Source organism: Phycodurus eques, chromosome 1 (assembly GCF_024500275.1).
Source record: "Phycodurus eques isolate BA_2022a chromosome 1, UOR_Pequ_1.1, whole genome shotgun sequence".
Taxonomy (NCBI): Eukaryota; Metazoa; Chordata; class Actinopteri; order Syngnathiformes; family Syngnathidae; genus Phycodurus; species Phycodurus eques.
In genome coordinates this window covers 8,729,047-8,755,816 of record NC_084525.1, presented here as the reverse complement: position 1 = coordinate 8,755,816, position 26,770 = coordinate 8,729,047, and the positions used below count along the sequence as shown (strand labels likewise).

Genomic DNA, 26,770 nt, shown 5'->3' with positions numbered 1-26,770 from the left:
TCCTGAGTCGAAGTGAATGTTGTTAAGTCATTATTAATACAGATACATAGAACATTTCATAATGTCATGGACCTGGTCTGATAGTTAGTTAGTTAGTTGTGTTGACTTAAGATACAAGCAGAAGAACCAAATATACAGAACACAAATTATCACTCAACGAGAAAGTCACCCATCTAACGATCAGAAAAAGTACAAATGAAATTATGTTTGAAAAAAAAAAAAAAGAAAAACGACTGTCATACAATAAGACAAAAGTCACTTATGTCAAGAAAACACTCAAATAAGTATCATAGTCACAAATTCTTTTCCAGTGGCACCCATGATTCAGCATAGCCAAGGTCATTATTTTCCAGTCTTAAGGCAACAGTTTCCAATTTAATAATTTTCATTGCTTCAGTAATCCATTCTTTCCGAATTGGTGTTTTTTACAGCAATCCAGTTATTCATTATTACCTTCTTTTGTGACCATATGTAAGGAGAGAAAGATTAGATTTGTATTATTTGAAGATACAGTACACTGAAGTTTTATACATGTTCGTGGTGCGAGTGGAATGGCTTTATTCAACAGAGCAGGTCTTATAAAAACTACATGACATCCTCAACCGTTACTCTTAGCAATTCAGCTATGGAATTGTAATGTGAATTTAAGGGTATAAGTGGTGTTTAACATGCAAATCTACTTTACTTAATTTGACCTGAGGAAATTTGAGTTGGGTTTAATGTTTGAATTATGGATACATGGATAAGACTTATTCAGCAAGGTCATTATTTTAACCACGCAGATGTACACTATGTCATGGGATTGGTTGGTGAACACAGCACACATGCACCACAAGGCATCTTGCCAGAGTAACATACAAAAGGGGAAGCCGGCAACCAAGCCAAGCAAGTCTCCATCAGGGGGAAGCAGGAAGAGGAAAGACTGCTAAGGAGATATAGTATGAGGAACGAGGAGTCGAGCTTCTGCGCTTGTTTTGACAGGCCAAGAAGAACACTGAAGTGGGGCACATCAAAACGAAGGAAACAAAAAAAAAAAAAAGAGGAGACAGCGGCAAAGGGGAAGTGGTGCCTGAGTGGCGTGAGAAAGTGCTGTGTGCTCTCTCGCTCTTTGTGTTGATAGGTCAGTGAAGATGAGGAGGGCTCAGGGCCGCAGACCGGGGGGGATTTACAGGGCTTTGCTTCTTCCTCTGTGGAGGCAGCGTGTCACAGCAGTGCAGACACTCTTCCCTCCCCACTGCCTGATGTCCCCCCCCCCCCCACCACACATACCCCTGAAAGAATAGTTACATGACTGTGATTACAGGCTGTGAAAGGATTTCCCCACCTAACTGTAAAAGGCTGCCCACTTTTGAAACTTTTTAAGACCACTTAAAACCCATCTCCATTCTCCTTCTCAGCCTACATGCTAATCTGCTCATTTTCTGCTGCACAAAGCCCTTTTCTGTAGGATCATCCCTTCTCTACATGACTCCATGCCTCCTTCCGGCCCACTGCCTTCTGTAGTCATCTCCTCCTGCCTCGGTCGTCCCGGAGATGCTGGCGAGCCACGACTGGCTGTCACACAAAATGAGCACTAAGGCGAGGGCAAGAGACAGCGTGTGGGCCACGACTGCCTCAAGCAGTGGCATGGCAATGATAAGTCCATCTTTCCATCAGACCTCCCTCCTAGCTTGGCCCCAGAGCACCACAACTGCTGACAAGGGCAAATTTGATTTAGATAAACAAGGTTTAATGGAAGGGGCAGATTGATTGTGCATGTGTGTGCTCAAAGGGTTCAGATTGTCATAATTAAATACTTTTATTATGAAGGTCCACATTCCAGCAGAAATCCACTCAAATGACTTACGAGCATCAACAAGAACATTATTAATAATTTGTATGCATCACTATTGCGAGCTCAGGGGCCACTTTAATGAAAAGTTGACAGTACAAATAGAGGGAGTGGCTTTTCATTTGCGAGCATGAACTACTCGTACTCATCAGCCAGCTTTTTTCTCTTCTGCTGAAAGAAGAAAGTGGAGCAGAGGAGGCGAAAGGCAGTAAATCTGCATGATTGAAACGAATTTCGGCCCCTCGGTCAGGATTCCTCTCATGGTCATTTTTATGCTAAACCGGGAGCTAAAACGTCTAACGGCAGACAATTGTTGCATAAGGTTTTTGATGTTGAAAGAGATTCCTTCACAGCAAGCACTTCTCCTGATGGGGAAAGTGCTTACATGCTAAGGCTTACTCAAACATCTGTTCCCAGTCGCTGGCTACACCACAATGAATGCGGTTCATGCAAGAATCATAATTGAATACAGACTTTGGATGAAGACATGGAGCCAGTGGGGTTTTTTTTGTTTTTTTTGTTGTTTTGTTTAAAAAAAAAAAAAAAAAAAAAAAAAAAAATGGATTCCAGAGCTTTAGAAAAAAAAAAAGAATAATAAAAAAATGGAACTAGACCAACAACAACATAATCTGCAATACCATGGCTTGCCAAATGTCCTGCTTTTAAAATCTTGACACTTACACAATGTTTTATTGTGGCCCTAAAAATTTTACTGTTATGCATACATTGGAGTCCAATAATAATCGGTAGTCCACAATATTGAATTTAAACCTATATGAAACCCAACTGTACCACTCTAATATATTCAGGTATTACATATGACAGTGGTCCCCAACCACCAAGCCCAGTACCTGTCGGCGGGCTACAAGGTACTGGGCATGCATGAATCGTAGACTATCAATTTACTTTATTCTGACAAGGGCTGCAACTGTTGCCACGTGAAAAAACAAAAGATTTAACGATTTATATCATGTGTTTATGGCCAATGACATTTTGACTTACTGTGGCATAGTTTATATGCATGTGTGCAGTTGTATTCCGTTCTTGCATTCATTCATTACGGATGCAATAGATATAAGCCCTCCACTGAGATCTCCACGAAAGGAGGCATTCTATAACCGATCCCGAGGAGCTGCATGGATATTCATGGCAGCGCCACAACCGAATATGGAAAAGAGTAGACCGTGGCAGAATGAATGGGAGAAAATTCAACAAGATCAAACACAGAGTGGCAGATGATAAAAGATAGCTAGTTAGTTAGTTAGTTAGTTAGTTAGAAAGGAGGCAGCTGGTTCAAGGCGGTGAGGATTTACGGCACAGACGGCCGCAAAAGCAACCAGGGTTCTACCTTTGGCCGCAGTACAGTGAGGGATCCTGGTTAAAGTAAGCCATTTTAAACTAACAAGAAAAAAAATTTCCGAACGGAGAAGCAGCAGCCAAAATGTGCCGATATACTCTCTTTCTTCTTCAATATTTTTCAAATAATCAAGTTGGATTTTTCATCTGCAGGACTATGACATGTCTATTTCAGAATAGAAGAAGGAGTAACAATTTGATTCTGATTCAGAAGTCATTCTTTAATATCAACACGAATAACGCATCTGGATTTAGAGGGCGAATCCGAGCCCTACACATTATATATGTGTATTACAACTCGTATTCACTGATTACACACCACAAACTGGGCTCATATCCGCTCTTCTCTCTTCTATTTGCCTCAGTTCGGGGAAGTCAATTTCCCACCAGAGAAAACTGCGAAAAGCATGCCACATTAAATGGATCAGTTGAAACAAGATACCATCGCTGTCGGGCGGAAACCTTGAGCTTGAGAACAGAACTATTAACTCTCTTGAACGCTCGACAGTCTGAGAAGTGACGTAAAGCTCCGCCTCGCAGCGGCATGACGTCTCCCCAAGATTGAAAGTCTGAATGTTTTTTCGACAATAATATGCATATTTAGCTTAGATACATTTGAGTAAGCCTGTTTTGGTAAAAGTGGTTTGCTGTAATGCATCAGTGCAGAAGGAACTGGTAAGCCATGAAGATAAGTGCATGCAGACTAATTTCTCTTTAACGGATTAGTCGAGCGGCACGGTGGACGACTGGTTAGCACATCTGCCTCACAGTTCTGAGGACCCAGGTTCATATCCGGCCTCGCCTGTGTAGAGTTTGCATGTTTTCCCTGTGCCTGCGTGGGTTTTCTCTGGGTACTCCGGTTTACTCCCACATCTCTTAATTACCCGTAGGTGTGAATGTGAGTGCGAATGGTTGTTTGTTTATACGTGCCCTGCGATTGGCTGGCGACCAGTTCAGGGTGTACTCCACCTCTCGCCTGAAGATAGCTGGGATAGGCACCAGCATGCCAGCGACCTTAGTTAGGATAAGCGGTATGGAAAATGAATGAATGAATGATTAGTCAGCTCATCATTTTACTGAATGCCTCCCTCATGGCTCTAAGACCTTTGAGAAAGAGTCTGGGAAGATGATGTAACCACAGCATTTGTTTTTGTAAAAGGTACACGAGCGTACACTTTGATGTGGACGGCTGGCGACGTGCGGGCTAAGTGTCCTAGCATTTTCATCAATGACAGCGTAATAAATAAATTTGCTTATTTTTTTGCGTATCAAATTAGCAATTGAACATGACTTTGCAGTGGTGTTGTGTTAATGTTGGTACGCATCCGTATTTGAAAGCAATATATGACCATGTATACATAAGGAAGTAAATGAAAGATATATGACCAACTTGAACAATGCCGTGTTTTGTAACTCAAGCAAAATGGCTCTCTTTTATTTCCTGAAAAGTAGTGATTTTTTCAGATGTGAAGAATCCGCCCGATAGCGACGATATGCTACAAAACAAAATCAAAGGAGGACAATGTGAGTCTCCTTATTTACTTCATGCAATGTGGCATGGAAAATTTTAGTCAAGAGAAGACTGAGGGCAGCAAGAAAATGTACTGAAGCAGCGAAGTGGACGCTGTGGAGTAGAAGACTGCAAAGAGCTAAGAGACAGCATCAGGATAAGCGAACATTTGCGTGTATGTTTATTTTTGCTATATGTGATGAAGCTGCAGATTGACCAATGACTGACACGCAGTCATTTAATTCACACAAACAAATTTGATACTAGAATTAGAACCCGGCAGAACCAGGTTTTGCCAATGGAAAAGCAGGGTTCGCGCTGCCCGTTCGCCACCTCGCCCATGGCTAATTGAAATAGGATGTGGCAAAGCAAATATTGCCTACGTTAGCAAATCAAAATTGCAGGTGACAAAAGTTAAAGTGGACGTGCTCATTCTGCCGTGTGTGAGCGGTGTTAATGGTTTTAGTTTCCCTCCTGCTTCGTCAAATGCTTCAATCCGCCATCTAGTCGCTGCGGGCTAAGCAGTCGGGCTCACGGGCTTTCCCAGCTGCGGAGGGCATCGCAACAGGGTAGAAAAGAACAATGCAGATTGGCTCCAAATTGAAGCATGCGTATTTATTACCGCGCTGTACATTTGAAGTATCGATGGTCAATTTGTCATACAATTCACATAAGTTCTAAGAGCTAGCTAGCAATCACAATATTTGTTTAAAAGAAACAAAACAAACAACAACAAAAACACCCTCACAATTAAGAGCATTTTCACATATAGTTTAGCCCTACTCCTGATTGATGGCTAGGTAGTTTTAATTGGGCTCACATAATTAAAGCTGATCGGCTTCCCAGTGACAAAGACTGGCTAAGTGTGGCTAAACATTTAGCCACATGAACACACGTGATGCTGTGGCTAACTACACACAAATATGGCTCGGAGCTGTTTATATAAATGGTTTCATGACCAAGTGCCAACCCTGGAAAAGTATCAATAGTGAGTACATCATAAACTTCAAAATGACCATTGTGGCATTAATCCCAAAGAAAAACAAGCATGAATTCAATCCAGTGCCATGTTTATAATCCATATACTTATTTTCGGTGCTGATATATACAGTAAACCCGCACCGCACATACACAGCCACAATCAGTTCAAAAGAAGCCAATCATCCCAACTTGGACAACAAGAACGCCTTCTCCTTCGCTTTTTTTCTCTGCTGGAGAAAACACTAAGTTAACACAAGCAGCTGTGAGTTTATAAAAGGTGTCGATCTAGCAAAGAGCAGGTTCACTGTAAAATACAGTGCATAAACCTCAACCCCAGCCATGCTTGTTAACCACTTCCTCCACCCTAAGGCTGAACTTAAGTGAAACCAATTGAAGGCACGCTGTGAGGGGGCTCGAGAGCAGCCTGAGGGAGAGGACGAAAGGGTCACCCCTGTCGCCGATGGCCTACTGTATTAGAGGGAAGCGCTTCTCGGTTCACTCGGTGATGTCAACATGACTCTACATAGCTGATCACAATTAGACCGACCAATAGTTATAAATTATTGTCCATCGGTGAGCTCCCATTCAACTTCAGTGACGCCTCGGGTGACGTCATGTTAAAAACTTGCTCCAGTGTCTTTCATTGCCAAAGAGGTAATTACAGACCACATGAATGGCTGGGAAATGATAGGCAATTAGATATCCAGACACAGTGATACTGGCAAGTACACTTTCTTCCAGCATAAGTACCGTGAGGTGCACATCAAAAGAGCCTCGGGAGACAAAAGCGCACACATATATGCCACCTTTTTGGCAATATCGCGCATTATTGTCATCATAAAAAAAACAGGTGGCACTTCGCAAGCAAAAACAAAAAAAACCACACTGGCGCTTCAGTCTTCATCTAAATTACAAGCATCATTGCCAAGTTTTAACCATAACACTGCTTCATGAGGATGAGTGGAACATTTGCATTTTTTACTTTTAATCAGTGTAAAATATCTAACAAAGCTACTGTTGAGATCTGTAGCATGGTTGGCCTAAGTACACTTGACTCTAAATGTGGCAACACTGGAAATAATCGGTTATCACATTTTTCAAATGATAAGATTATATTAGTTTATCAAACTAAACTTTTATTTTTAAATTGATTTACGTACATCATCATGTTGTTATTTACAACAAGGAATAACAAAGAAATAGAGTTTCACGGCCTGGCCCACGAAGCAGTGGTTTGGAAGCTCTGATTAATACGAAGAGTGAGGAAACTAAGAGCAATCTTTGCCTTAGACTAATACATTTGCTCTTCTGTTGTGAAACCTGTAAGCCTGTAGTTAGTAATTAACTTCAACTGGAGATAAGCTTGTAATTGTAGTCATGGTGAACAGTGTAATTACCATTAACGGTAACACATAAACATCGAGTTCAAGTTCGGAGAAAATGTTGGTTTTGGGCTTCTTTTTCATAAAGAGGTTCAAGAGGATGAACAGATGACCCTGTGTTCCTTTCAAAGCTAAAACTCTCCAGATTACCCTCTATTGTATATACTGTAGAGCAGGCCTGTCCCATATAGATAATGACAATCTTTACAACCTCAATAACAAGTGAGTTAAGAGCAGACTTGCCTATTGCAGATTGCCTATTATGATGCTTGTCAATAAAGACGGAATCAAGCGGTTGACTTGCAAACAGTTTTAGGCTGTAAATGGAAAAGCCTGGATGAAAATAAAGATACTTTTCCATCACACTCAGTCAGAGCAAGACTTTAAATAACCTCCTCCAAACTCTCGTCTCCATCGATGCTGTCACTGACTTGCGCTTTTTTTCCTGCTCACATTAAATAGACAGATGGACTAAACAACTGTGTTTAAGGAGACAACGCACAGGCCGAGCTTGTTCGCACACAAGAAAAAGTGCATTCATTTTCATTCAGTACGATGTAATTCCTCCATCTGTCCATTTTCTGTACCGCTTCTCCTCAGTAGGGTTGCTAATTACGGCTAAATCATGATTAGACAAGCAATCTAATGAAAAGCAAAGTGGCAGGCAAACTCGAGCGCATGGGAAGAGGCTAATTGACCAGACAGAACCTTCACTGTTATAATAAAAAAAATAAAAACATAAAAATAAAAAAAGAAACCTTGACAAAGTGTAAAATATCATGGTAACTTCATGCAAGAGATTTTTGAGTTTTCTCAACTTTTGCCTACTGTTGTTGACTTAGCTAAGGTTTACAAGTTATGACACGTTCTGCCAACTTGAATTTTTTTTTGTTGACCTAATTAGGATAATCCTGTAAGGCTAACGAAGAAATTCGGGTTTCAATGCCATGTATTTCTGCCATCACCAAACAGATATTTTTGTTGAATAAACATACAATTCTTACTCTAGTGAGTTAAAAATTTACCTATATGAATAAAGGAAAATGTATGTTGCTGTAATTAGATTTGAAAAATGCTCATTAAGTAGATTTTGAAAAGCAAAAAAAAAAACAAAGCACAACTGAATGTTATCTGAAATCTTATTTATTTTGTTTAACAGTGCCTCAAGTACATTTCAGAACGTCATGGGTAATCGGGTCAATTTCTGCAAAAAAAATATTGACGGTTTCTTTTTCTTTTGGGTGCTTTGAGCGTCACAGCACAGATGTTAACATTGAAGTCCATAACTAATAAAGAAAAACAAAGTATGCGGGAAAAAAAAGTGTCCAGCTACATATAGTAACTCATGCACAGACCCTGAGCCGAACTTAACCACTTGTACATAGAATAGTGCCACAAATGATTGGCTGTGTACCCATACACTCAAGTTTTACATGGGCATAACTAATGCCATGACATAATGAACTTGAACAGTTAAAAGCTCTTCGAAATTTCACCATCAATGAACAGGGAACTCACTGTTAAAACACCAGTTCTGCGCTTCATGTGAAGTGGGAAACACTTCGACAAAGCTTTTAAAATACTGCATGACAGAATCTCACCATATATTGTCAACAACATAGATTTCTCTGACTAAAATTGACATTTCTAATAATGATTTATCCACTGAACCTTCACATTGTCCAACCAGGTCAAAATGACCCACTGTTTTGACTGTTTCCCCCCCCCCCCCCCCCTTCTTTTTTTCCTGCCTTCATTCTTCCGCTCCTTCCATCTCTTTTGCCCCCTCCCTCTTTTTTCTTCCTCTCTCCTTCCTCCCCTGCTTTCCTCTTCCCTTCCTCCCTCCCTCCTTTCCTTCCTTCCTTCATCCTCCCTGTACTTCCTTCTTCGTTCCTGAACCGAAGGACAACAGGAGGGGAACATTTCATCTAATAAAAATACAATTTTCGATCACCTACTCAATCCCTATGCCAGTTGAAAGAGGTAACTTTTTTTTTTTTTTTTTTTTTTTGCATACACATTAGTTTTTCTTGAACAATAATTAATTTTAACAGTTCAAACACTAAATGTACAACTCTGGGAAACTGGCAAATTATTATATCAGAAGCAAAGGGGTTTTAACCACAGTTGTTTTTTTACATGACTCAACTACAATGCAGTTGAACATGCTAAAGAACAAGTTAAAGTCATGTCTGACTTCCCCATTAACAGTCACAGCCATAGCTTTGTTTTCAGAGACCTTATGCGCTGTGAGCACCAAGAGCCACCAAGCTTAAAAAAAGATGGCCTGAATTGCTTCAAAGGTATACCTCATCTGCTTTGGATAATCAATGTCGAGGGCATACAGAAGGCCAAGGATGTATGCCAAGGCCGTAGAGAGGTCTATAATATTATGTAGCACGATGTCCCATTCAAACACAACTGCCTGGTCTTGCACGGATGTATCGGGATTGTCATCTTGTCGGATGGTGAGGATGGCACCAGATGCACTGTTCAGCACCGGTTCCAAAATATCAGCGTCTTGAAGAGAAGTAACAGATGCATTATTGAGAGCCAAGAAAAACTAAAGACGAAATACATGTCTACTGATTTGAACTTAAACTTCTGTACCATGCTGGTCATTTGACTCATGGAGGTATGAAAAAGAAAATGCATCTTTTTCTTTTATTAATGACACAGTAGATTTCCCCCACCAACTTTGCGATGAGCTTTGTACAAAAGTATTTTCTCCTACTGAAAACCCACCAACAATGCCCAGCAGAAAAAAAAGGGAGCGAGAGTTACAGAGAACTGCAATACTCACCATAAATTTACTCTATGTGGACAGCACTGAGGAGCTGTATATTTCCATTTTGGATGACCTCATCCTTTAAAACACCTCATGGGAATTTGTTTTACTTGCATTACTTTTTCTGTACTTGCAAAGCACTTCAGGAAAACCTTTGTTGCATCTTCTCGGAGGAAAATGGGCAGGCCTCTCAATGCTGCTGTCTTTCGGTGGGACACAATGTTGGCTGTCTCAAGAGTATTCAGTGGAAAACAAGCATTTCAATTAGTATGGTAACATAGTGTACTTTATACACAATGTAAAATCAAAACTCTTTTACAGTAATGAAGATAAATCACAGGTCAGACCCAGCAACATACAAAACTTCCAAAAAAAAAACAACACTGCAACCATGCTAACAATTTAACTTTGCTTTTACAAATGAAAATTCTGTTAAATACAATACCGCCAAAAAAAGAACATAAAGCAATGACTGCTGACATTAATTTTTACTGACACATGTCCATTAATGTGTTATTGCTGGAGCCAACATCTTTTTCTGTTTCTCTTATAAGAAAAGTATGTTCATACTCTTCTAAAAAGGTCAGGCGAAAAAGCACTTTACTCAACTGTTCATCAAGTTTATCCAGAAGGTCTTCCATCTTCTCACCAAGAGTTCCCTTCTTAGACCTGTACAGTTTCAGCGGGCCAGGCCCAAATTAGTCAAGGGATGCATTAAAAGTCCCCAGAAGGTCTTAGCTCGTGATCCGATGAAATTCTTCAGATATCTAAACAAGACAATCAACAGAATATTGCCATTTACTCAGCACAGAAAATTCCTGGGCACCAAACCAGCATCAATGTACAAATGCAAATGTCATCTTCCAGTGTAGTGTACTTCTTTAATTATAGTCAGTCTAGTCTTGTATAATAATCCATCCATTTTCTTCTACCGCTTATCCTCACAAGGGTCGCAGGCATGCTGCAGCCTATCTCAGCTATTGCCGAGCGAGAGGCGGGGTACACCCTGAACTGGTCGCCAGCCAGTCACAGGGCACATAGAAACAAACAACCATTCGCACTCACATTCACACATATGGGCAATTTAGAGTCTTCAATCAACCTACCACGCATGGTTTTGGGATGTGGGAGGAAACCAGAGTGGCCGGAGAACAGCCACCCAGGCACGGGGAGAACATACAAAAGCCACACAAGAGGGGATGGGATTTGAACCCCGGTCCTCAGAACTGTGAGGCAGATGCGCTAACCAGTCGACCACCGTCCCGCCCTAGTATAATAACTCGTGCCTAATTTGAATAACAGAATTCCTGAATAATTTAGGACAGTCTTACCTCCTCAAAAGAAAACAGCGCAGACCATCTCTCCTGGACCTCAGATACCATAGGCTGGCACTCCACGACCTCTCTCCACCTGAGGGAAAACCTTAAATGTTAAACTTAATATTGGGATTGAAATCTCCTGCTGTCTGAAAGTAGCCTTATTTACATCACTGTCATATAATTGGCGCACATTTGCCATACACCGACCCATGAATGCGTCTGCATGACGACGCCTGCCTGCACCTGCATAACTTACATGGACGGGAGTTTGTTTGTTGGTCAATGTAAACATCATATCTCCACACAAGGATAACACTCAACCCATTACAAAACAGGTAATAAGCTAATACGCTTTACTACGGTAGAGGTGCAGTAAAAAAGCCAGTCTGAGATACCGCCATTTGGTGATGAAAGTCTGTATCTGAATATCAGACATTAAATTAAAAATTAACGTTAAACAGTATCAAACATTACGTATTTAAATAAAACCTTAGCATATAAGGAGGCAAAGGGCTGGAAATATCTTAGTCAGCTTACCTGCTCGGGCAAAATGGTTTTCCGTTCCCGCTTCTGTCCAGAAAATGCAAGAATCAAACTGTAGACCGGACAAAAATTCGTAATGGTAGAAACAATTCAGTTCACATCCAACTGTCCACGTTTCTTCGGGTTTCAGTTACGAAATTGTCGACGGACTATCATCACACGGCTCAGGTTCCGTCGGAGGTGAGTTCGCCGCTCGGTCGACCGTGTGCGCGTGCGTACTTCAGTAATGATGTGGCGTTTCTCACAGGTTCCTGATTTAACTCCAAAAATCTACTCAAAAGTCAGTCATCTTTGTTGTGCTATTTAGAAAATGTTAGTTAGGACAACAATGAGAGAAATTTGTTGGGCAGACAAGTTTTGTAGGTTGTAAATCGAAACCTTTATTTCTAAGTCAGTTTAGTTTGAAAACTTTAATGAGATCAACAATTGCTAGTTAGCGTTTTTACAGTGTATATTGATGGTGCTGTGAAACACCGCTCTCTAGCTCATCATGCAGAAGATGAACACTACTGCTGTCTGTCGCCACCTGATATAAGCACTTTCGACAACTCATTCAGAATCAGAATCAGAATCATCTTTATTTGCCAAGTATGTCCAAAACACACAAATTGCTTGTGTGTTTTGGACATACTTGGCAAATAAAGATGATGGCAAATACTTGGCAAATTCAGTTAATTTACTTTGCAAAAAAAAAAAAAAAAAAAAAAAAGGGGGAAAAATGAAAGGTCTGAGCTAGTTTTATCGATCAACTTTTCGGAGATGTTAACATTCGTCGTGTGTCAGACCGCAGTAACATAGTACATTAATTACCAATCCTGTGGATAACATTTACGATTGTAATTGAACATTAATTAAACAAAGTCCCTTTAAATTGAAAATAAATATGCCTTCCAAATTTGACACACCACAGAGAAGAGTGTTTGACGATAAAAAAATATATGTATCGTATATAAAACAAGGCTTCAACAATTGTGAAAAGTCAAGTGCTTATCTCTGCTCTCAGAAGCTGGGGGCGTGTCCACTAAATGTGCTGAAACCACGTCCTTCTCAACTGTCAATAAAATACCACTTCTACAACCGGGAAAAATGGATGATACTTCATCAAGCATCTTTCTTATGCCTACACATGACTAGCTGTTTGAGCAGTGAGAAAATATCCACTTAAAGCCTCTGGTGGCTGGAATAAATCCCACCAGGGCGTCGCGGGGCTTTTCAACTCTGCGACAACAAGGTTCTCGAAAGTGGCCACATTGCGGGAAGCCGCTGTCCACACGATGGTTGTCATGTCGGATTTATAAAAAAGTAAATAATAATGAATCCCTCGCTCTTCCGCTTTCTTGCTGTGACGTGCGTGTACTCATGGCAGACAACGAGGTGCTCTCAAGTGGCCATGCCAGCAGACTATCTGAAGGGAAGATGGATTTTCGGGTGTAGGCATAGATAGCTAGCTAACTGCGCGTCACAATTGCACCAGATACTGTAACCGCTGAAGCTAAAGAAGGCAGAAAGTTTCACCTTATGGGGTCTTTTATCAAATAATAATGAACACAAAGATAATGCTGATAATAACGTGTCACTATCAAATATCAAACTACTGTATTCGAAACAGCTCTCAGTATAATGCAGTGCAGTTGTACATCACCGCAAACAACAATCACAACAATAAATAGCGCTGACATTGTCAATCAATCAAGGCTAACAATTGTCTTATGAAGGTATTTTGTCATCTCATTATGTAATGCTGCAGCATGTGAGCGCATATGAAATATGGATTGCAGGTGTTCGATGATGTCGATTGTCTCCAAAGAAAACGAAATGAACGAATACGGTCAAATTAAACTTCCCTTATGCAACGAAGGGCTTTTAAAAATGCTCTTACCCAGTTTTAAGGGTCTTGCTATTGTGGGTGTCATCTGCCTGTCTCCACATGTCAGACATATTGTGAAAGTGCTTGTAGCATGACAGATGCAAGGTGTGGCACATGCTGACAGTAAACCGCCAATAAAAGCCCACATATAAACAAAAAGGCTTAACCCTGCAGAGTTTATGGCGGCAGGAGAGCGATGACAACAGATGTGACAGGTTAGTATGAGATTCTCAAGGAGCACACTGATCCAGCAACAGTCCAGACAAGAACAGACACATCCCTGGACACAGTGACAAAACAAGGCCACGTAATTAGAGCTATAATTCAGTGGAGCAGCCTTGGCACACACTGGGAGCCTGTGTCCTTCCTGGAAAGGGCAAAACATGTCTCTTACTCAAGCACCACAATAAAATATCTAAACAATGAACAACAATCGTCTCCTCAAAGCCATTTAGATGAAAAAAATGTCTTATAAACGGGTATTATATCAGTCACTTAGAAATAAAAGGAAAACCCCCTGTAGGGGACACTGTAGCAAGTGAAGGACGGTCATATCAAACATCAACCTTACAAGATTGAAGTGGGCAATGTTTAAAAAGACCGCCACTAAAAGGGCTCTCTTGACGTTGTACACCGACTGAACTCACAGTGCATAGACATAAAACTTCACTACTTGATGGCAAGTGACTACCATAAACCATAAATTAAGTCAGTTTAGTCACAGTTGACCATACAATAGCCTGTGTAGCTCTGCTTTACACATGCAAAACAAGCGACATCAGGAAAAAAAGGTTAGGTTATTCCGATATTTTGGGAGTCTTTACAAAGGAAACGGCAAAAACTGCTTACCGTAAGTGTTCCTATCGGACAACTAGTGTATGTGTAAGTCTCATGATGTGCAGTAAAAGAAAATATTTTTCTGGACTTACAGATGTCTGGTGACTCATCTGAGCCATCTGGACAGTCCTTCTCCCCGTCACAGCGCCAGCCTTTGGAAATGCAGGTCGTCTGGTCCTTACACACAAACTGCTTCGGACTGCAGGTCCTGGTTTGGTCGTCGGCTTTAGGAACTGAAAAGAAAACAAAGCGTCACCACAAAATTGTGTATGACTTCCTTTGGGTTCTAATTGTTGTAAAGGAAAGACACTTCTCTGACAACCTATCAAAAGAAAACGCAACATACAGGCACGTGAATGTTTTAAATTCTCTTGCCCACTGGACATTTCCAGTTTCACACAGCTTGGATTGGATTGCAAACTAAGAAGAGGTTCAACAATTAATCGATTGACAACTAATTGATTATCAAATTAATCTATTTTTGATAATCAATTAATCATTTAGAAAGCTTGTTTAATTTAGGATTGCCCAAATCCTTACAATTTTAGCCTCTCAACAGTAATAATCTGATTTCTGTAGTCCTCCATAAAAGCAGATGGATTATTTTTGTGTTACATCAAAAACAGACATTTGCAAACATCTGCGTTTAATTGGAAACTGACATGTTACGGCGCAAACCATCAACTGAAACATAATCAATGTATGTTTGTGCATTTTCTGCACTGTCAGTTTGATATAATGTCCTGTTTTTCAATAAGGGTAAGATGTTAAAAATGTTTTTTATCCATTCATCAACTAATTGTCGAAAAATATGTCTCAATTATTAAAATAATCATTAGCTGCAGCCCCAAGTCAGTTTACAATGATTTGTAGACCCAAAGGCACACACAGACTTCAGGTAAAACCTTCAACCAGTTTACAACCAACAGTGGCGCTTTTTAATTCTGGGCCTGTATGTTGTATTTAATTATCTTTACAACTCCTCTGTGTTATTTAACTTTTCCCACAGAGCCTATTTTGAATGTTACAGCACAGATATAACCAAGAATCCAATCACTCTCTACCCTGTCCGACCTGTGGGAAACAATACAAGGTGGGGGTTCTGGTCAGGAAGGGATTGTTGCGGTGTACCATTAAGAAGCGGCACCATAGCAACGGTCTTGATCCATCAGCAGTTTGACATTGCTGACATGCTTTAATGCAACCTGAAAAAGAGCTGCCTACATTGGTCAGCATTTGCAAAGCACATGAAGGTGGTTCTTTGGCTTACACACAATTAATATTTTGCTGTTCCCTTTACAGCTTGTCTGCACAGTCCAAGGAGCACCAAGGCATGGCTGCCGCCATTTAAACCACTAACGACTTGGGGATGTGGGTACAACGGAGAAAGGCCCTGTGCACTGTACCAAACTTAAAGCCCTTCCCTTCAGACAACCAATAAGAGCACACTGAGCCACTTACCAGTGCCATTACAGAAAACTATTAAGATACATGTAAACATGTCAGTACAACTGAAATTGATTTTACTGACCAAACCAAGATCATCTGGATTTTCTAAGGCCAATGCTGAAAGGGATCATAGCACTTCTTCTTATAACAGTAGACAGACATAGTTTACATGACTGCTTGATTCCTGTCCCATGCAGGTACAGTATACCGGAACAACGCAAGTTTCCAATTCAATGTCATATTCGACCTATAGCTGTAGGTTGAGGAAACAATGCATATAAATATATTGACTGACCCTCCATTCTTTTCCTCCGGCAATTTAATTCAATCCTCACCTAACCCTAAAGGCTTCTTTATACTCGCGCGGACGGCGACCGCGCTGACGGCACTGCGGCTATCTGGCGCATAGTTTGTCTTTATACTCGAGCGCAACCCACCTGCGCAGTTTTGAAAATGCACTGCAGTTCACCTCCAAGTCGGGGGTGTCGCTACGGCTGGTATTGGCTAGGACACCACAGGGTGGAGTTTCCTCTGCATTTTTTGGGCCATTTCCGGTAGCCGCTTTTACTTTCCTTTCAGCAACAAATGGACCGATATGACCAAATGATATGTTTAATTATGCTATCGAGAATGGAAATGGATTCCTTCAGACACTCCTAAGACTCTTCAGCCTGACGACATCAGATGAGTGCTCCCCTAAGGTAAGGTGAATTACATCCTTGCACTTGGACTTTATAGGTGACACATTCCAAGGTTATGATTTCTTGTGCCAGGTTTCCACAAGCGCTTACTTTATGCATTCTGTCTTGCTTACACAGTTTGTACCAATGAAACTGCAAACCGCAGGAAAGTCATCATTGCACAGGATGCATCAGCATTTAATGGTTTTGATTCTTTTATAGGATAACAGGTGACTGCATCATCTCAGAGTACCACGATGCAAAATGTGTGAACCGTCAACAACACTAAGATGTTGACGCTGACTATTTTACTAGATATGATTCTATATAATAGTAAAGGGAGTATGTCAAGCACTAAAACATCCTACCTGAACAAACAATTTTACTGTTAAAAGAAGGAAACTATGGGAAACTTGTGAGCTCGAGGCCAAATACTGTTTTATGACAACATCACAAAACAGACAAATTTCAGGTAGGAGGTCATTTTGTGTGACTGTACTGCAGTCGTACTCTGGGAAGGACAGTAGCGAAGGTCTCATTGTGATTCTCGGCAGGCACGGAGCCCTCTCTCACCCTGGATGACTTGCCTCCCCTACGTGCTTGGCAGGCAGAGAGGTGTTAGGGACGGGGGTGTGAACCAAATGGGATGGAAATAAAAATCACAAGAAACCATCAAGCTGGTGTATCATGGCAATCACGTCTCTTTTTGGCTGTCCCACTAAAGGGGGTTAGACCCTGGTTTTACTTTCAAGGGCAAAGTAAGCATGTTTACATCAAACACTGTAACTTTAAAGTTCACATCAAAAGTAGATTTTAATACCATCGTTCAATGAACCTTGATGGATTGATAAATGATGCCGCACAAGATGTCAGTAAGACTGCTGTAAAAGAACTGGTACTGACTGTTGATTAAAATCCATTGCGTGGACACGAGGGCATGTAGCCGCGCCATGAAGAAATGAGAGGGAGGTTTGCTAGCAATGGCCCGAGTCCATCTGACTGACTCCTGAGCTCAAATGAGTAAAAGCACTGAACCCGCTGACAGGCTGCTGTGTGAAAGCATTCTCTCACACTCTTTTGTTATAAAATGACTGAACTGAGCCCTTTGTTCGCCTAGAGTGGGCATAAAACCTTAAATAAAACATTGTGGCTTCTAATTTTGTTATTGCTTTCCACCGCAGTCTTACAGGAGAAAACCTTTAAGTCTAATTGGAAATTGTGGTTGAGGAGGGGTTAGCTGGGGGAAAAGATTGGCAGCCTCACCAGAGCTGCTCTTCTAAAGCCCACAAAAATATTTCACACGGAGATAGGAATTGTTGATTCACCCAGCAATTTCCCAATATTTCAAAGTAACTTTTTTTTTTTTTTTTGGAAGAGCCTGTTGAGGCTGAAATGTCAAACTATCCGAGCCCAACAACAGGAAATGAAAGGCCACCCGAGTTCATGGCAGCAAATAAATAAGGATTAATTCAAGAAGATTACTAGAATAAAAAGCTTCTTACCGCGAAATTGCATTGAAAAGGTCATGACTGTAGAGTAGTCAGTAAAAACAATCAATATACCAAATTTGAAACCTGAAACAGGGACTAAACATTGACATGATGCAACACACGTTACCTGAAGCATCTTGAATTTGGAAAATATTGATGGGGTTCTAATGCTGACACAGCAAAAAAGAAAAAAAATTTCAGAAAATTTTATGATGATTACTTAATTGGAGAACATATATCAGACGAGCTACAGTTGCCTGATATTGCTCAAATATCGGAATATCCCAAAACAATATGTCTGTCTACTACTTGACAGTAAATTGCAACAGCTCACTGTTGCAATTTGGATGGTTCGGCACGCAAACATTTTGGAAATTCCAAGGAATATGGCGTCCAAAGTCTTTATTGCATTTTCTTTAGCTTTTTCCCCCCACAAGGGTATCAGTAATAACAAGCCGAAAAGCGTAACTCTTTGTACCATTAACAATGCCTCCTTGTATGTTTTGTTATATGCTTGCTTAACCCTAAGCAATGCTAAAACGTTACTGCTAAAATTATTTAACAATTTGAAGCAACTTCTGAAAATTCAACCACCAAGTTACTGTGGTTAATGGCACTCATGTCTGCACTGAACTCAATCAAGGCTTAACAGCTGTGTCCTGTAGAAGGAGCTAATGTCTGCCATCTTCCATGGACCACAATTTTCACAATTATCAATATTTTTTTTTTTTGGGGGGGGGAAGGGGACATCATTATTAAAGCACTATTAAAGAGTTTCTTCATTAGTCCATAATGCTGACCCCCACCTCAAGGTTAGTCATTTATTTAGATATGCAGGCAATATACAAACATCCAAAAGAAACTATTTCCAACCTTCTCCAATCCATTTGAACCCTCGAAAGCACGAATATTCATTGTATATTGTACTGTGTGATAATGCTGAGTGATTAATTTGTATGAACCATGCAGAGGCTTCCTGGTATGTGGTTCTGGTTCAAACTGGCGGATTTGGTTGGATTCTGAGTAAACTGTCGGCTGTATGACACGCACATTGTATTTCCTCATGCAGGGCCAGTGGAGCACTGCGCTATCCAAACAGTGCATACTGAATTGCCCGCAAGCACTGTTCCTGGCAAAAAGCATTAAACAAGAGCGAGCGAGCGAACAAATGCACACAAAGTCCTGCTCTGACAGTTACATCCCTACTGGGAGACTTTAGTGGGGGAAAAGGAGATACTTTGCGAGAAGTGGTTACAGGTGGTGTTGATTTTAATGGGCATCAAAAATTGTCAAAACAATCTTGAAGGCTGAAAGGAAGCCTGTGGAACGGAACACGATAGGATGGTGATCCAAGCAATGGAGGCCTCCAGTCACAATCACCAGCTGGGACGCAAAACTGACCCACTTTCACCCAATCTGTCTCCCACAATATGGCCATCACTGCACAACGAATGCACTGCAAGAACATTCTGGCACCTTCTAATTGATATCATGTGCAAAACAAAAAGGCGATGTGTTACTGTACAGACTGCTTTAGAATTGGATTATATTGAAAAGGTTTTGTGCAAGCTTTAAGACAACCATGGATGTCCCCTAAAAACTCACTCTTGGATTGCCCATTTCTTCGTAGTTTTTAAAATGTTTTTTCAAGTGCAAATATACTAAACAATGTGAAACCTACAATAAACCTTTAAAGAAAGAAAAATTGTCATAAAGTACTACTGGTCTGTAAGTATGAGGACATCACAGAAATGATGGTGAAGAGGAAATGTTATGCCAAATGATGTTATACTCTTAAATGATCTTATACGAAATGTTATTTTCTTTGATTTAACTTATTAGACTTGTATCAATTTCATGAAACCCCTAAATCAAAACAAATTTACAATGGTGCCTTGAGATACGAGTTTCATTTGCTTCATAATTCTACTTGTATTTCTAAACTTGTACCTCAAATCATCTTTTCCCATTAAAATGAATGAAAATGCCATTACTCCGTTCCACCCTGCCCCCAAAACACAACAAATGATTTTAATTTTTAATTAGTTTATTATTTCAATTGTAATACAGAAAGTAGCTCTCTAAAATTTTGCATTTATATACAGTGGACTAATAGGGGCAGGGGGGGGGTCGTCCGATAGAGCCAATAGTCAGTTATATTGAAGATTTTTTTTTTTTTATATGCTAATTTATTTATTTTTTATATGCTATATGCACCCATATTACTGTACAGTAAAAATATATTGTAATGTAGGCTTTTTGTGGGCTAAAACGTCCAGCACAGTAAAAAAATACTGTCAATATTTTTTTTTTTTTTTTTTTTTTTAAAAAGCTTGAAAATGTTTGAAATTTTCAGATTTTATCCAGACTTAACATACCGGTGCGCTTTGTCATGGTGGCATTGTTGTCGTACTCATCATAGGCAAGCCGCTTTCATGAGCCGTGAGGAATTAGTATGCTTCCTAGCTCCAAATCCGTTGCCAAGGGCTAATGGCTTGACAAAAAAATTTTTTTACTGTATCAAAAATAGCATGTTCCAGACCCCAGAGAGAGTTTTGTATTCCGGAGTTAACACTGCCGCCATGCCTCGCTCTCTCTTGATTGACTGACAGACAGACAGACATGGCCACCACGTCAATGCCCCACATTCAACATGACGGCCACGTAGGCATGGGAGGCACGTCGAGTCAAATTGTATACCTGTGACCCGGAAATACGTCAATCCCATTCTCTGTCTGCATTGCGCCACAGCGCCAGTAAACAACAGTGGCCAATTCTGGAACGAACAGACTTTGTCAACAGCAGTTTAAGTGACAAATGAAAACTGTTTTTGGACACATTGTTCACTCCCGACGGTTTAGCCGATATCCATTATATATGTATAAAAACCTATTGTAATAATATTTAAATAGAAGGACTTGGCCACTGGTCGGCAGTATAAAACAGTCATGCAGACAATCAGAATCGGATAAGGAATATATGCATAGAATATAAGAGTATGGTTTCTGTGTGCATGTCGCTGCACCATTTGTGATTAAATATCCACTCCTACAAATACTATAACATCCCCATATAGATGCTATTTGTTAGCCTGTCTATGCTGTTTTCCGTTGTGTTAGCATTAAGTCATCAGTGGGCAGAAAGTTGTCTGGTTGTTTTAATACACAATGTGTTATTCTCTTTGTTTTACGTTTAGTTTGACAGTAAACCTTTACTGGGAATAGCATTAAACATTTGTTCACTATGCCAAACCATACCAATGCCAAAGCACCATACAGCGTTCGTATCTTCTCATATTATTGCTTAGAAATCAAAGCAAAAAAAAAAAAAATCATCTAAATGACCGCTCGTATCTAAAAAAAACTTGCAATTGGGGTCACTCCTATCTCAAGGCACCTCTGAAAAATGGCCAGTCAAGAGTAAGGACTGTTTTTGGGACACCCTGAATAAAGTGCACATTGAAGAAGCTTGACCCATGTTGGCTGGTGGCTGAGATGAGAAGGGATGTATTTTAATCTAGCACGCTGTGTAATAGTTTACATTTCACTTCTGCTTTATGAGAGTTGCATCTTCTTTGTGTGTAGAACTACAAGTATTAATTCTTGGGCTCAAATCAAAGCTGTTCTACGCACAGTATGCTGCTTTAATGAATCCTGGGTGAATACTGCTGGAAAATGAAAGCTAAGCTCTCTCAACAAGCATTATGTACCTTAAGTATTCAACAAATTACCTCAGATCATTTTTGGGCTCGGCAATAATATTCAGCTGTGTTTGTTGGACGGCTGTTAAATGTTGCTGATACTGCAGCTAAAAGATGGCAGCCTGAAAGGAAAGGAATAAATCTGTGTCTCAATGAATTTGCTGCATATGATTATAGTGACAGGTAACTGTAGAAGTGGAACCAGGGCACATATCTTGTCCTTCTCCTCTTTTGAGGAAATTAATTATTCTAAGCAGCAGCAACATGTAATTAGATCCCCCAAGGTCAAATGTAAAAGCAATGTAGCTGCACTCAATTTAGTTGGATCCAGAAGCTAGACTATTTGCATTACAAGGAACAATATGAGGAGAGAGAGGGCAGATGGAAGTCATTATTCTTGGATTTTTGGGCCGCATTAATAATTCAGATGGAGTACAGTCAAGGCCTTTGGGATGTATTATGGAACACCAAAGTTGAAGTTACAGAGTATTAAAATATGTGTAGTCTATGAGAGTAGTATGAAGACCGACGTGGTAAATTATTCAACATTCTCACAACGGACAGGGGAATTCACAATGGCATTCCGACAGAAGTAATCACTTAAGCTTTATGGAAGTTGAACATGAGCCAACCACTTCAACAAAATCATTGTTCAATGTTGTCGTCATGTTTTCTTCACTACTGCACTTCATAACGTTTCTCATTAGCTCTTTCAGAAATGACTCCAAAGTCGCATAGATGCAATAAACACAGTTATAGTGGCGCCTTAAGATACGAGTTGACTTTGTGTCGTGACCATGCTCGAAACTCAAAATACTCTTATCTCAGATCGTCGTTCCCCACTGAACTGAATGGAAATGCCATTCATCTGTTCCAGCCTCCCAAAAAAACAACAAATAGGAAAATAGCACTATAATAATTATAAAATCATACAGTAATCACACAATTAAATGGAACTTAAAGACTTAAACCAGTTTTTGCCACATTTTTTTTTTATTTCGATTCAATATGGATGGATGGACATTGTGCTTCTTCTGGTGTGCTAGCTTCAAGCCTCTGGCGGCAGTATTAGATTAGATTAGGTGGACGGACGGACAGACAGACAGAGAGATACATACTTTATTTATCCTATGAGGGGAAATAACCTTACCCATACCTTGAAGCGGTGCATCCAATGGTTGTTTGCAAACTAATTTGTGGTCTAAAGAAGAGCACATGTAATGGCTATGGAAAGTTGAGCAGCAACACTTGTAAACAGGAGTTCATACATTCTGTCTCCTATTCCACCCATCCATCCATCCATTTTGTGTACCGATTCTCCTGACTAGGGACACGGGCGCGCTGGAGTCTATCCTAGCGATCTTCAGGCGAGAGGCAGGGTACACCCGAACTGGTCGCCAGCCAATCGCAGGTGCCCTATCCCATTAAAAATAATAGTTAAAAAATATCAATTGACTGATTGAACGTTAATTTTCCTCAGTGAATGAAGGAAATTAAGTCAAAAGCGCATCCTGGTTTGTTGCCACACGATCAACGTCACGCTCCATTGACCTTACACAATGCCTGTGACTTCTAGGAAAGTGAGACTTGACAGGCATCCCAAGAGACAGACATTTTACCTCCTCAGAGCAGGAACCAAGAGCCCCTGCGATCTCACCCTTTACAACGCTAAACAAAACTCTGGGTGGTCAGCTCGAGGCAACAGGTGAGGATTTCACTATTACTGATGTTCAGCTGCAAAGCACCACTCACACAGCTACTCCAGGTGTGGGAAAAATATCACAGCATCCTGCTACATTTGAACAGGACTGTGTACTGTGCTCCATTCAAGAGGTGTGAGATGAATCTAATGCCCGTAAATGCACATCTCTTCACACACTTACAGTATACTGTGATAATTAGGAAATTAATGAAATGAATACAAAAGGACATTTTAAAGAGAAGGTCTAATGCCCATGCCAACACTCACTACAATCTTTTCCTTTAAGGGCTATGAGTAAACACTTATGTGGCGAGCAGAAAACACCAATTACACCACACCCTGGCTATTGGGAATCAACAAACACTCTTTCATCTGCAGGCGCTCACACTTACAATGTATGAGGAACATTGATCCTAATCTGATTTTTTTTATTATGGTTGAGGGAAGTGAAGGCATAGAAACAGCCAACTTTAAGCACCTTTGTCTTTAGCAATTATATTTTACAGAATGGAAAACAACCAGAGGCAAAAGGATGCATTGAAAGCCTTTTTCCACCAATAAGACTTTGATAATTTGCATACTGAAGTTTTTCATCGTTAAATTCTGTGCGGGGTTTTCTCAGGGAACTCATCTATCACTTTTTAGGTATTGGAGTATTCAGATTAAAAAGAAACACAACAACATATACATGTGAAGTGCAGTTGTTATTTTTGTCCGCTTGGGATCGCCATCCATGTTGTACTGTAGTATCTGTGACTTTTGAGTATGTATGGCTGTAAAAGTCGGGGCCTGGCCTGGTGAGGGATGCAGCGAATGCAAGTCTAGATTTGGCTGTTTATTAATTGGCTAACCTGTTAGCCAGTCTACATGTCGAGTTACTCCACATTAGTTGTGGTCATCGGCAGCTCATGTATGATTGCGCTTATTACGTGTTTGTTTTCCAAATGTTTGTTCAATAAAGCGATTGAAAGTGTACCGGGAGCTGTGTCTATTTTTGACCTCTTACATTCTAACTATCGATGGTAGGCTATATATTAAATTAACTAACATCGGTACGTTATCTTCTGTGTTGGTGGTTGTAGACATGCCGTTTGTGGTACACTTTGCACTTTATCTACTTTTATTAAGTGTGAAATGATCCCAAACTTCATCGTCTTTTATGGACTCTCCTCCTGTCTTGCCACCATCACACCAAATTATTTCTACACGGACTGGTGCATGCGAAAATGAATCCTGCAAAGCGTCGAGGAGATTTTGGTCCAACCGTTTGTTGTTATCAAATTATTTGTAGACTTTACACCAATTTTATCGGCTTTATCGGTATCGGCCGATAATTAGCATTTTATGCTGATCGGCTTTAATGTCATAATTCGCCGATCCGATCAATGACGTCATTGATATGCTCCGCAAAAGACATTTACTCCGCGTCGTCATCGTGCACAGTATATTTGAATCCAACAGCTAGTTTATCTTTAGCCTTGTCGCGTGTCTTTTGGCGTAGTCCTGTAAATATCCATCCATCCATTTTCAACACCGCTTATCCTGGTGAGGGTCGCTGTAGCCTATCCCAGCTGACTTCGTGCAAAAGGCGGACTACACCCTGAACTGGTCGCGGGTCAGTCAGACTACTGCAATAAAATCTTGTATTCCGATACCACAGCATCCTGTTTTTTACAATGATTGGGGTTTATCTTGTCAACTCAAATGCGACCGGATACACTCGTTACCGTGGTGACGACAACGAGTGGATCACGCCGACTATATTATGAGGACAAAATGGGGAAAAACTTGTGTTGGTGGTCACCGGTCCTCAGGACAGGAGAGGACACTCGTTTAAGGCTTGATTGAGGTATTTTCCCGTACTTTTAATACGATATGGCTCACAAGCAGGCAACAAAAACGTTATGTAGCCCAGCAAGCGAGTGGTAGCACGAACGGCTGGATGTAAACATCCCACCGTTCTGTCGAATCATGCTCTAAAGTTTCGGTGTGGGTGAGTCATGGGTCATTTAATTAAAAATAAAGCAATTTAATTACAATAAGTTAGCACCCGTTATTTCTGTCATGTTGTAATGTTGGTTTGACCTGACTAATTAGAATACATGACCTGACTAGAGCAGTGATTTGCAACCTTTATGGAGCCAAGGAACATCTTTTACAATTGAAAAATCCCACGGCACACCAACAAACAAAAATTTCACAAAAGTGGATACATTAATTACTGCATTTACTTCCTGCCATCTAATAGAAGACCATTCATTTCTGTTCTGTCTGTCACTATGCCTCACTGGCATAAATAGATGAACAAAGATACATTATTTATTGTAAATATAATTTTTTGAGCAATTAAGTACACAAGTCTATACAGTAAACGAACAGGTAATTTAAATAAGCACATTCCTCCATCTTGTGATCGTATCGGTGATCGTTTTTGGGGTTTTTTTAAACTCGCTGATCGGTGATCTGCCCCAAAAATCCTGAACGTGTAAATCCTAATTATTTGAGTTATTCAGCCTTAGAATTAGCTGCTGAATTTGTATGAGGGATGATGAACCTTTACCAGCAGATGTTCGCAGTGTCAGTTCTAAAGGAAAAGTAAGGCCAGGTCCTATTAAAAGGGTCAGGCAAACAAAGTGTAGGCTTCTCAGGAATTCAGAGTCTTTAGCCTCTGACCCACATTCACACTTATTACCACAGGCATTGTGACGCTCGCTCCTAAATGCCGCTGAGGTCAATTATGCAAGTTCGGTAATTATAAAGCCACCTTGGATGGGAATCTGGAATTAATACCTCCAATTAGGACACAAACATCTTCATCTCATCTTTAGCTTTATTTGCCAAGTATGTCCAAAACGCACAAGGAATTTGTCTCCGATAGTTGGAGCCGCTCTAGTACAACAGACAGTCAATTTACAGAACACTTCGGAGTCATAAAGACATTGACAAAAAACAATTGTGCAAAAAGATGCAGAGTCCTCTAGCACTTAGAGCAGTTCGAATGACTAATATTGCAATAGTCCGGTGCAATGACCATAGTGCAAAGGGCGCTGAGACTTCAAGGAGTGTATGCGGTTTAAAGTGACGAGTAGTGCGATCATCTGGGACAATGTTGGTTGTGCAAATGTTACAGATACTCCTCAATCAGTGTGCAAATGGAGCAGATGCTACTCTGGTATGAGTGGCCAGTATATGCAAATAGTGCAGCATGGTGAAACAACTACAGTGAGTGCACGAGTAATACATAATTGGCCCCACAGAAATGTGACAACGAACTCAAGGCAAAAAAATTCCAGCTTGTTGTAATGGAATTATAGGTTAGGTGTTTAAGAAGTTGA

General features: G+C 40.4%; 1 protein-coding gene across 3 annotated transcripts in view; it reads right to left on the bottom strand.

The window, feature by feature from the left end:
- Positions 1-26,770, bottom strand: part of lrp1ab (low density lipoprotein receptor-related protein 1Ab) — a 117,259-nt gene that overhangs the window by 84,754 nt on the left and 5,735 nt on the right. For all 3 annotated transcript variants that reach the window (XM_061675727.1, XM_061675736.1, XM_061675744.1), the window contains exon 2: positions 14,507-14,647. In XM_061675727.1, the coding sequence (XP_061531711.1) occupies positions 14,507-14,647 (141 nt within the window). The remainder of the gene's footprint in view (positions 1-14,506; positions 14,648-26,770) is intronic.